Source organism: Globicephala melas, chromosome 15, assembly GCF_963455315.2.
Source record: "Globicephala melas chromosome 15, mGloMel1.2, whole genome shotgun sequence".
NCBI classification, from domain to species: Eukaryota; Metazoa; Chordata; class Mammalia; order Artiodactyla; family Delphinidae; genus Globicephala; species Globicephala melas.
This window is the reverse complement of record NC_083328.1, coordinates 14,279,050-14,291,216: the sequence shown is the minus strand read 5'-3', so window position 1 is coordinate 14,291,216 and position 12,167 is coordinate 14,279,050. Positions and strand designations below refer to the sequence as shown.

The following is a 12,167-nucleotide window of genomic DNA, read 5'->3' as shown; positions in this document are numbered from 1 at the left end:
AGGCTCAGCGGCCATGGCTCACAGGCCCAGCTGCTCCACGGCATGTGGGATCTTCCCGGACCGGGGCACGAACCCGTGTCCCCTGCATCAGCAGGCGGACTCTCAACCACTGCGCCACCAGGGAAGCCCTGGCCCCCCCTTCTTAAAGCTGTACCGTCTGAATTTCTCTATTTGGCTTTCACATTTGATTGATTCGTATTTGGCTTCGTATAGAAGACTCGGGCAGAATTTTTTTCTTACAACTTTGAGGGCATCACATCCTTGTCTTTTTTTAATAAATTTATTTATTTTTTATTTTATTTACTTTGGTTGCATTGGGTCTTCGTTACTGCATGCGGGCTTTCTCTAGTTGTGGCGAGAGGGGGCTACTCTTTGTTGTGGTGCGTGGGCTTCTCATTGCGGTGGCTTCTCGTTGCAGAGCATGGGCTCTAGGTGTGCGGGCTTCAGTAGTTGTGGTGCACGGGTTCAGTAGTTGTGACTCGTGGGCTCTAGAGCGCAGGCTCAGTAGTTGTGGCTCACGGGCTTAGTTGTTCCGCAGCATGTGGGATCTTCGTGGATCAGGGCTCGAACCCGTGTCCCTGGCATTGGCAGATGGATTCTTAACCACTGCGCCACCAGGGAAGCCCCCTGGAAGCTTTTAGAATCATCCCTTTGTCCTAGATGTTTGGAGCTTTTGTGAGATGGTGTCTAGGTTGGGTCTTTTTCAGCCATTGTATTGTATACTTGGGCTGTTTTGTTTTGAAAATTCGTGTGCATTAATTCTGCTAATATTCCTTGGGTAAACTTCTTTCCCTTCTGTTTTCTCTGTTCTACTCGGTTAGTTGGATGTTGGACCTTTTGGATGGTCTCCTGTGTCTCAAATCCTCTCTCATACAAAAGTAACTTTCTTTCTGTTCTGGGTTCTTGGATTTCAATTCCAAACCTTTTTTTTGAATGTTTTAGTTCAGCTATAATGTTTTTAATTGCAAAAATGCCATTCTGTTCCATTTCTATTGCATCTTTTTCATAATCTAAGAATATATTTCAGTGAGTTCCTTTTTCGGTTCCCTGATCTATCTGCTTCCTGCATGTTTCTGCTGCTGCTATTTCTCTTTCCTGTCACTTGTTCTCATCATGGTCTTGGTGATCCGTGGTTTTCTGTTCATATTTAGGATGGAATGATGGGGTAGCTGGCGTGGATTTTCTCTGTTAACTGTGTAAATAGACTTGTTTTCTCTAGTTGTAAGTTCTCACTGTATGCTGTGTGCAAGGTGGGTCAGTGTATGCCAGGTGACCTATCTACCTCACATCTCCCTCTAACTACCACCTCAATTTTATTTTATTTTTTATAGTATTACTCCTTGAAAGTGTTGTCTGTGCTTGCTGTCTCTAATTTCTCTACTCCTGTCTTTCTTGACCCACTCCAGTTAGGCTTGTGTGCCCCAGCCTGCTCCCAGTGACTTTTATGTCGCTAATTAATTCTCAGTCTTCATCTTACTTGACCTCTTAGCTGCACGACAGCTCCTTCCTTGTTGACATACTTTCTCCATTGAACTTTTGGGACACTCTTCTCTAGGTTCTCCTCCTCTGCTGAGGCTAGTCTGCCTCACTATCATTTGCAGATTTCTCCTCATCTTCTTGCCCTCCAAAGATAGGAGCATCCCAGGGCACAGTTCTTGAGACTATGTCTTTATCTGCACTCACTTCATTCTCTAAGGGATCTTGTTATCTAGAGCTTTCAGTTCTATTTATTGGAATTTGACAGAGTTTTTCTGTAAAGGGCTAGATAGTTTATTTTACATATGTTTTTTAGGTTTGCAGGTTTCGCAAGGCGTATGGCCTTTGTTGCAGCTGTTCAGCTCTGCTGATGTCGTGTGAAAGCAGCCATGGACAATGTGTAAATAAATGAGCATGACTGTATTCCGGTAACCTTTACCTATAAAGACAGAGGGCCGGATTTGGCCTGCAGCCCTCAGTGTGCTGATCCCTGTAGTAGACGGTGGCCTCTAAATTTATGTTTCTAATCTGACTTTTCCTCTCAACCCCAGACCCTCATCCCCAGCTGCCTATCTTAGATCTTCCTGTGGATGGATGTGTAGTAGGCGACTCAGAATTAGTGTGCTCACAACTAAACTCCCAATTTTGTGCCCAAACCTGTTCCCCCTCTAATTTTTCCCATTCCGATAAATGGCAACTTCATCCTTCCAGTTGCCCAGTTCAAAAAAACCTTTGACTTCTCTCTTTTTCTTACTACCCACATCCAGTCTGTCAGCACATACTGTGTGTTCTACTTTCAGAATAGATCCAGGTTCCAGTCCCTTCTTACCGCCTTCACTGCTGCTGCCCTGGCCTAAGCCAGCCTCCCTCATATTTTGTCTGGGTTAATGTGGTCATCTCATCCTCAGCCTCCTTCATTCAGCCCATCCCAGCAACCACAGGGACTGTGAGAACTTAGGCAAAATGGTGTTAATCATCTTGGCTTAAGACCGCGCAGTGACTCCCTCATTCACTTAAAGCAAATGCCAAAGCCCCCATGGTGGCCGAGAGGCCCTCACTTCTGCGTCTCCAGCATCTCCTTTACCTCATGTCCTTGGTCTCCCCCCTCCAGTCTTATTAATCTCCTTGCCGAGTGTGCTCACGCATTTGGGCCTTCTCACTTACACGTCCCTCTGCTGGGGATAGCCTCTGGCTTCCTCTCTCATTTCCTTCAGGTTTTGCTCAAGTCTTTATTTTTGAGGCCTGTGGCAGTGTTTTCTGACACCAAATAGTTGTTTTCCCACACCTGTTTTCCGATTCTGGTACTGTCTACCCGAGTTATTGTCAGATTGTCCCCACATCAGACACCAGTCACAAGTCCCGGGGCATGTGTACTCCTGACTGGCCAGCTATAAATTCAGGGGTTCCCACAGTCTCTTTCTTAGGTTTGCTGATTCCCTAGAATGACTCACAGGATGCAGGGAATTGCTTTGATTAGTCTACTGGTTTATAACAATGAATATAACTCAGAAAGAGACAAATGGGAGAGATGATGGGGCAGGTCTTGGGGGGAGGGGCGGCACAGAGCTTCTGTGTCCTATTTCAACGTGCCACCTCCTCGGCATATCAATGTGTCCCCCAATCCCTGTCATTTAGGGTTTTTTATGGAGATTTCATTACGTAAGCATGACTGATTAAATCATCGACCATATCTGATTGAACTTCATCTCCTGCCACCCCTCCCCTCCCCTCCCCACAGGGAGAGAAGATGTTGAAAGTTCTAAGCCTTTAATCCCAGGGTTGGTTTTCTGCTGACCAGCCCCCATCCTGAAGCCATCTAGTCCCCCACCGCAACCCCAATGAGTCATCTCATTAACATACCAAAGACAGCAAGTTCCAAGGATTTTAGGAGCTCTAGGAGCTCCCTGGAGGCAAAGACCAAATATTTATTTTTTATTATATACACCTGTCCTGGCCCTCCTTATGTAAAATAACAACTCTCCCCATGCCTCCAATACCGTATTCTTACGCCTTATCCTCTTTTCCTCCACAGCACTGGTCACCATGCGATATACTGTGTATTTTCTCATTTGTGTGTTTGTTCTCTCTCCGTCCATTAGAATATCTCCTTGAGGATGTTCCCTGATGCTCCTTAAGGGCAGGGAACATGTGTGCCTTGTTTCCTGTTGGGTAATATCGCCCAGAGCTGAGACTGGCCTGGTGGATGCCCAGTAAATGGCGAGGGCAGGCTTAGCTTTAGTCCTGGCAGGTGGCGAGCCAAGTGTTAGGCTACCAAGCCAGAAAGAGGAAGAGAATTTCCTGGGGTACCAACATCTGGCTAGAAGTTGTAGCTTTCCCCAGCGATTTGGTTCATTTTGTTTGGAGAAGAGGCTGGCAGGGGTCTGCCTGGGGGTAAAAGGTGAGTGTCGCTAAGGCTCTGTGTGCGCTGGTACCACATAATATGGATTCTCTGTATTCCACAGGGTCTTCTCTGGCCCACTGCTCCCTCCCTTTTTTTTTTTTTTTTTTTTTTGCGGTACGCGGGCCTCTCACTGCTGTGGCCTCTCCCGTTGCGGAGCACAGGCTCCGGACGCGCGGGCTCAGCAGCCATGGCTCCACGGGCCCAGCCGCCCCGCGGCATGTGGGATCTTCCCGGACCGGGGCACGAACCCGCGTCCCCTGCATCGGCAGGCGGACTCTCAACCACTGCGCTACCAGGGAAGCCCCTCCCTCCCATTTTTGCCCCAGTGACTGACTGATCCCAGAGCCCCTCTGGTTTTCTGTGTCCCCCGAGGCTTGCTTCTGTCTGTCAGCCTGCTGCTTTTTGCTTTCTGTCTTCCAGAAATGTGCTCACAGTTCTCATATTCCCCACTCTCTTCCCACTATGGTATTTCTTCTCCATCTATATGTTTATTCTAGTGGGGCAAACAGCTGAAATGTCTACCAGTACATATAATAAGTACATATAATCCCACATATGTACTTGTAGAGGGAGAACAACACAGCTGAGTGATGATCTCTGTAAAGATGCTTGAGAAAATGGTAGAAATGAGAATAGAATTTGTGTTTATGATGATACAGGTCAGTCACCGGAAAAGCTTTTCATGCTAAATGCCTCACTACCTTGCCAACAGGAATAAATGAAGACTGTATTTTTCATTTATTTAGCTTATTGAAGACTTTATTTGATTTTTTTCCCTCCTATCAGGGATTTGCGACAGTTCTTGCTGAAGCAGTTAGCTCCCTTGGTCTGCCTGTGGCACTTATTAATCTGAAGGAATATGACCCAGATGACCATCTAGTAGAAGAGGTTGGTAATTGTCTTATTTTCCCTTCAATCACAACTTTCAAATTTAATTGATCTCCTGTGTTCTGGGATAAAAAGACTCTTCAGAATAAATTTAATTTTCACGCTAAAGGATTCCAGTCGGTAGAGCGTTCAGTGTCAGTCAGGGGTGCTGAGTGTGTGGTGGCGTGCTGACTCGGGCGTGAGTGATGCGGGGCCGGCCCCTCTGGGGTGTTAGACTGAAAGCTTGGGTGGTTGGAAGTTCCCTCCTGCTTTGACTGTCGTAATCAAAGAGGGTTGTCACTGATGGCCATGTGCCGGGCATGTGAACCACGTGTAGGCCTGCTGAAAGGTCAGGAGCCACTTGGGTGCCAGAAGCAGTATGGGTTTTGGAGTTAGAGAAATCTCTTTAACTGGCTGTGTGACCTCCAGGTGTAACGTCATATCTGTGAGAGCTTCATTTCATCACCTGAGGAATGCCCCGCCCCCTCCTCTAGCCATGCCCAGGTAGGGAAGTTGGCCTGACAACAGCGGTTCTCCAAGCGTGGTCCTTGAACCGACAGTATCAGCATTTCCTGGGAACTCGTTAGAAATGCAGATTCTCAGGTCCTAGCCCAGCCCCACGGAATCAAAGTCTGGATGTGGGGCTGTGTTTTAACAAGTGCCCCAGGTGATTCTGAAGCAGCTAAAGTTGGAGAAGCAGGTGGAACAGGCATTGACAAGCCTTTTCTATAAAGGGCCAGACGGTAAATATCTTCAGCTTTGTGGGCCACGCAGCTACTGAGTTCTGCCTTTGAGGCACAAAACAGCCAGAGATGGTATGTAAATGAGTGAGTGTGGCTGTGTTCCAATAAAATTTTATTTATAAAAACAGACAGTGAGTGGGACTGGGCCTGCGGGCTGTAATTTGCCAGTCCCTTCTTAGTGGATAAACCTCTAGCTGTAAATGTGCATTTCTTTCTCCCCCAAGAAAACGTTGGAGTACAAGTGAGTGAGCTTGAATCTGCTCTAAATTATTTGTTAAAAATTATTAGCAAAAAAAAAAAAAATTATTAGCAAGCTTGGATACTTAATTATTCGTAAGGGATTACTTATAACTTACCTCCTGACTTGGAACTGTGAAAATGCACTCGAGGAGATGAAATACTGTGGCTCACAGGACTGAAGATGTGTTTTGTTTCCCGTGGAGATGATGGTGCCAAGTGTTAAGTCACTTTACATTTAACGTTTTATGGCTTTGATTTTTCAGGGCATTTTTTAGAGATCTTTCTGTATTTCTTCCTGACTGATTTGGCTTTTGTTTCCAATATGACAAGCAGGAGCTGATAGGAATTTATAGTCTGGGAAATGGGATGAAGTACATGGTGAAGGGCACCAGGAGGTGTGGTGGGCTTTCTCCCCTGTGCAGGGTCCTGGCCCTGTTTGCTTTCTCTTTTGAAAATAAGTAACATTTCTAAAAGCACTCTTTGTCTTTAGAGGTTAGTGTGATATGAATGTCAGCATTTCAAAAAGGATTTTCTTCATTGAGATAACTTTATATCTTGGCTACTCTTCTGAAATAATGACTTTGTTGGTTAGGTTACCAGTAAAAATGTCTCTGCCTTCCTGGTTGCTACCTACACTGACGGTCGGCCGACTGAGAGCGCAGAGTGGTTCTGCAGGTGGCTAGAGGAAGCAGCCAATGACTTTCGATTTGGCAAAACGTACCTGAAGGGTGTGAGATACGCAGTGTTTGGCCTGGGAAATTCTGCATACGTGAGCCACTTCAACAAGGTAGGTACAAGGTAGGTATGTGTTGAATTGTAGGGATACATTCTCTTAAGTGAAAAAAAAAAATCACCTACACAGGTACATATATGTGGGTGTATGTGAGACAATCTGTACTCTCTGGTACTTACTAATAAACTTTTTGTGTTATTCTTTTTATCGCTGGGAATTGCTACTGTATAGGAGGCTCTCAGTAAATTTTTATTGAATAAAATGAATGAAAATGCCTCCTGTTGTCTAGCGTCTTAGCGGCTTGTATTCATGGCCAGAGTCTAGCTTCCTGCCCCCAGGCAGGACCTTGTAGACGGAAGGTCCCTGATTCTTTGGACTTTCTCAACTACCTGTTCTGTTGTGGAATGACCTTTACTGGCCAAACTAATTCTTCACAAAGTTAACTTGTCTTTTAATCATTACTTTTCTTTTCTTTTTCTTCTTAAATTTTATTTATTTATTAGTTGTTTGTGCTGGGTCTTAGTTGTGGCAGGTGGGCTCCTTAGTTGTGGCACACGGGCTCCTTAGTTGTGGCAGGAGGGCTCCTTAGTTGCGGCATGCATGTGAGATCTCATCCCCGGACCAGGGATCGAACCTGGACCCCCTACATTGGGAGCATGGAGCCTTAACCACTGCGCCACCAGGGAAGTCCCTAATCATTACTTTGTAAAGTGATGAAATAGAAGAAAAACATTCACTGCCCTTTATGTAATAAAATATTAATTGTTTCTTTTGTTCTCCTGGATCCTTTTTTCTGAGTGAAATTAACTTGGCTCCTTTTCCTTTGCATTCTCTATACTTTAAAAAAGAAAAATGTGTGGGCTTCCCTGGTGGCACAGTGGTTGAGAGTCCGCCTGCCGATGCAGGGGACATGGGTTCGTGCCCCGGTCCGGGAGGATCCCACATGCCGCGGAGCGGCTGGGCCCGTGAGCCATGGCCGCTGAGCCTGCGCGTCTGGAGCCTGTGCTCCGCGACGGGAGAGGCCCGCCACCGAAAAAAAAAAAAAAAAAAAGAAAAATGTGGAGGCTCTCAGTTTCTTAGTGGTTCTGAAAAGTGATCAGAATTTTTTTACGTGTACCTCTCCCCAGATGTGAGCCCAGCTCGGCTCACCTATTTTTGGTAGAACGTGAGGAAAGATGAAGGTGGAGATCTTTCTGTAAAAGTTGTTTTCATCCAGCTGTTCTATCAAGATGTGTATTCTCTGTGCCTGCCCCCCCCCTCATATTTTCAAAGAAAGTAGACACAAGGTAAAATTCAGATATGTAAATATTTTGTTTACTGCCTTGCCACTTAGGAAGCCTGTTAAGTTTTTGAACTCTTAATTGTACTTCTTGATAACTCCTGTGCCTCAGCTTAAGTGCTTCATACTGTAATAAAATGCATCTCTGGCTTATGAAATCATGAGTCTTGCCAAATGGGCTCTGTTTGTACTTTGTTGTTTAATGGTCTTTGACCCCAGAGGCTTTATTTTAGAAGGAACTGATTTTGCTACTGAGTGATTTCATTCTGACCATGATTTAGAAGACTAGTTTTCAAATTCTTCATCAGGTACTAACCCTTAGTTAACAAAATAATTTGTCGGTCCCTATATTTAAAAAAAAAAAAAAATCTTCCGCAGAATCTTACCTGAACGTATCAATGGCTGGAGGGCCTGAAGCCCTTTTGACTGGGCAGTTCCTTCTTCCTAGCAGCGGCCGGGAACAGGGCCCCAGTGGAACCCCAGGCTGTCGCAGAGCAGGCTGCCAGCCTCGGATCTGGAGGACTGTTGTAGCTCACCTGTCTCTTTCTCCTGCAGGTGGGGAAGGACGTGGACAAGTGGCTCTGGATGCTCGGCGCCCATCGCGTGATGTCCCGAGGGGAGGGTGACTGCAACGTGGTTAAAAGCAAACACGGCAGCATTGAGGCCGACTTCACAGCGTGGAAGGCTAGGTTCATCTCCCGGCTACAGGCGCTCTGTAAAGGAGAGAGAAAACCCTGTGGTGGCAACTGCAAGAAAGGCAAGTGCGAGTCTAATCAGCACGGCTCAGAGGCAATGGAGCCAGGGTCTCACGCTCAAGAGGAATTCCATCAGAGAGACGCTGAGGTACGGAGCCCACGTGTCCATGTCTCCCTGTTTTCCTCCTGCATTTGGAGGTGCTGAACCTTTCCTCTGTCCTGGGAAGCTCTTTCCTTGGCCTCTGGTTAGAAGGAAGAGCTGAAACTCATGTGGGGATGTTCTAGAGAGAGTGGGATCTTAGGATAAGCTATGTTGTGCTGGATGCTTTCCTAAATATGTTCTTTAATTGTTGCATTGCTGGAATCCAGTAGGTTTCTACCCCAGTTTGCAGGTTAGGAAACGGGTCTGGAGAAGTTGAATATGTCCCGGGCTGAGCTCATGTCTTTTTACCCCTAAACCACATATTCCTCCCAACCTCTTTTAACCTCCATTAATCACTCAAACTTGAAGGCTGCGAGTCATCCCAGATTCCTTTCTTTCATCCCTCACATTCTAAAAATTTCTCTTTCTTCAGATACTCCAGTTCCTTTGAAGCTCGTGTTACATCAGGCTATATCACTACTGTTGTTTTTGGGCCACCTGGTCGCTTGCATCATTTGGGAACAACTTGACATTCTGACTCCCTGTCTTTCTCGCCACCCTTGTTCCTGTCATTCCTCTTTGTGGCTGAGCCATCCACATAGATGATTTATCCTGTCCCTTTCCTAGCCTTCACACCCCCAGGAACCATTTTCTCCAGTGACCTCGGCCTCCCACTTCCGTGCTCACCTTTGACATTTCATGTCCCTATGACCTGAACTCTGAGCCCTCTCTGGTGCTCTTACTTTAAAGTTCTTTGGACCCCACGTTTTTTTCACAGGGTAGTGCTAACTGCTTACTTCACTTCTGTCTTTACCCAGTTTGAATTTTATACTCGTTCTCTTAAAAACATCTTCAATTCTCTTGCCATCCACTCCCTCTTCCAACCCAGTTGGCTAAGCCCCAAGCCAGATTGGAACCTGTCTGCCTTCTCTTTGACCACAGATTGGTGACCACGGTCTCAAGTGTGCAGCCAGAACTGCCCCCAGTCTCCAGCATCCTCTCACTCTCCGAGACCACTGTTCAGTGCTCTTTTTCCCCCACCCCTTCCTCCAGCTCTCATAGGAAGCCGACAGAGAATTCTCTTAGAGCCTCCCCGCGCTGTCTACAAATCCTGCCATCTTTTCTGCCACAGAGACCAAGTATCTAGTTCCTGTCAAGCCCACTCTGTGCATGCTCTGGGATCAAGGACTTTGTTCCCTTTGTTCCTTCATATATTGTATGTCTCTCCCCTGCACTGTTAATCTCTCTCTCTCTCCTAGGTGGTCCCCAGAAATACATAAACGTGCTCTAAACACGTTTGTTTAAACACAGGAATCACCTGCGTTTAAACAAACACAGAAAGCAAATAAGAAACAAGCCTTTCCTTTGTTCTGTGCCTTTCAGCTGCTGTTTCATTTTTCTGCTCTTTTTCTAGCCAGTCTCTTTGCTTTCATTTGTTTATCTTCCCTCCAGTTGGCTCCTACCATTTTAAAAAACTTAAAAAAAATTTGAGGTAAAATTTGCAAAGCATAAAATTAACCATTTTAAAATACATTCAATCTAGTGGTATTTAGTACATTCCCAATTTTGTGTAACCACTGCCTGTATCAAGTTCCAATACCTTTTCATCACCTCAAAAAAAACACTTACCCATTAAGCAGTCACTCTTCACTCGCTTTCCCTCAGCCCTGACAACCTCCACTTTGCTTTCTGTCTCTATGGATTTACTTATTCTGGATGTTTTATACAAGTGGAATCATTAATATGTGACCTTTCTTGTCTGACTTCTTTCACTTAGCATAAAAGAGTTTCATCCATGTTGTAGCATGTGTCAGTACTTCATTCCTTTTTATGGCTGAATAATATTCCATTGAATGGAATTGTTGATCCATTTATCTGTTGATGAGAATTCTGTTTTTTTCTACCTTTTGGCTATTGTGAATAGTGCTGCTATGATATTCATGTACAGGTGTTTGTTTGAGTAACTTTTCAGTTCTTTTGGGTATATACCTAGGAGTGGATTGCTGGATCTTGTGGTAATTCTATGTTTAACTTTTTGAGGAACCACCAAGCTGTTTTCCCCAGTGGCTGCACCTTTTTTTTTTTTTTTTTTTGCCATACACGGGCCTCTCACCGTTGTGGCCTCTCCCATTGCGGAGCACAGGCTCTGGACGCGCAGGCTCAGCGGCCATGGCTCACGGGCCCAGCCGCTCCGTGGCATGTGGGATCTTCCCGGACCAGGGCACGAACCCGCGTCCCCTGTATTGGCAGGCGGACTCTCAACCACTGCGCCACCAGGGAAGCCCCAAGGCTGCACCTTTTTGCATTCCTACCAGCAATGTACAAGGCTTCCAATTTCTCCCCATCCTTGTCAACACTTTTTTTTTTTCTTAATTGTAGCCGTTCTAGTGAGTGTGAAGTGATGTCTCCTTGAGGGTTTTTTAATTTTTGTTTATTTTTTTAATTTTTAAAATTTTTATTGAAGTGTAGTTTATTTACAATTCTGTGTTAGTTTCCTGTGTACAGGAAAGTGATTCAGTTATATATGCACACACATATATTTATATATATAAACGCATATGTGTATATACTTTTTCAGATTCTTTTCCACTTATGGTTATTACAAGATATTGAATATAGTTCTCTGTGCCATGCAGTAGGTCCTTTTTGTTTATCTCTTACCAGATATATAACTTGCAAATATTTCCTCCCATATAGACTTCCTTTTCACTTTCTTGGTCATGTTTTTTGATGCACTAAAGTTATTAATTTCCATGAAGATCAGTTTGTCCATATTTTCTTTTGTTGCTCATGCTGTAGGGGTCATATATATGAATCCATTGCCAAATCCAAGGTTATGAAGAGTTATTTCTATGTTTTCTTCTAAGAATATTATAGTTTTAGTTCTTATATTTAGGTCTTTGCTTCATTTTGAGTTAATGTTTGTGTATGGTGTGAGGTCAGGGTCCAGTTTTATTCTTTGGCATGTGTAGATCCATTTGTCCCAGCACCATTTGTTGAAAAGACGATTCTTTCTCGACTGAATGGATAGCACCCTTGTCAAAAGTCCATTGTCCACAGATGTGTGAGTTTATTTCTGGATTCTGTTCCACTGATCTGTATGTCTCTCCTTAGGTCAGTACCACACTGTAGATTTGTAGTTAAGTTTTGACATCAGGAGTCCTCCTACTTTGTTCTTTTTCAGTGTTGTTTTGGTTATTTTGGGTTCATTGCAATTCCATATGAATTTGAGAAGCAGTCTTTCCATTTCTGCAAAACACATTCTTGGGCTTTTGATAGGGACTGTATTGAGTTTGTAAATCACTTTGGATAGTATTGTCATCCTAACAGTATAAAGTCTTTCAGTCCGTAAACACGGGCTTTCCATTTATTTATGTGGTCTTTAGTTCCTTTCAGCAATATTTTGAGTTTTCAGTGTCCAAGTGTTTTACCTTGGTTAAATTTTTTCTTACGTATTTTATTCCATTAGAAGCTATTGAATTCCACAGTCATCAGACAAGATACTTTGGTTGATTTTAATCTTGTTTTGTGGCCTAATGTATGGTCTGTCCTGGAGAATATTCCATGTGCACTTGAGAAAAATGTGTAGTC

The 12,167-nt window shown here is 44.5% G+C and overlaps 1 protein-coding gene across 5 annotated transcripts in view; it reads left to right on the top strand.

Moving 5' to 3' along the window:
* The window catches only part of LOC115861274 (S-adenosyl-L-methionine-dependent tRNA 4-demethylwyosine synthase TYW1), a 214,719-nt gene that overhangs the window by 3,370 nt on the left and 199,182 nt on the right, over window positions 1–12,167 (top strand). For all 5 annotated transcript variants that reach the window (XR_009559100.1, XM_030871931.2, XM_060285164.1 and 2 more), the window contains exons 4-6: window positions 4,664–4,765; window positions 6,320–6,514; window positions 8,295–8,582. Coding sequence is in view for 4 of the 5 variants with exons in the window: in XM_030871931.2 (XP_030727791.1) it covers window positions 4,664–4,765; window positions 6,320–6,514; window positions 8,295–8,582 (585 nt within the window). In the remaining variant the exon portion in view is untranslated. The remainder of the gene's footprint in view (window positions 1–4,663; window positions 4,766–6,319; window positions 6,515–8,294; window positions 8,583–12,167) is intronic.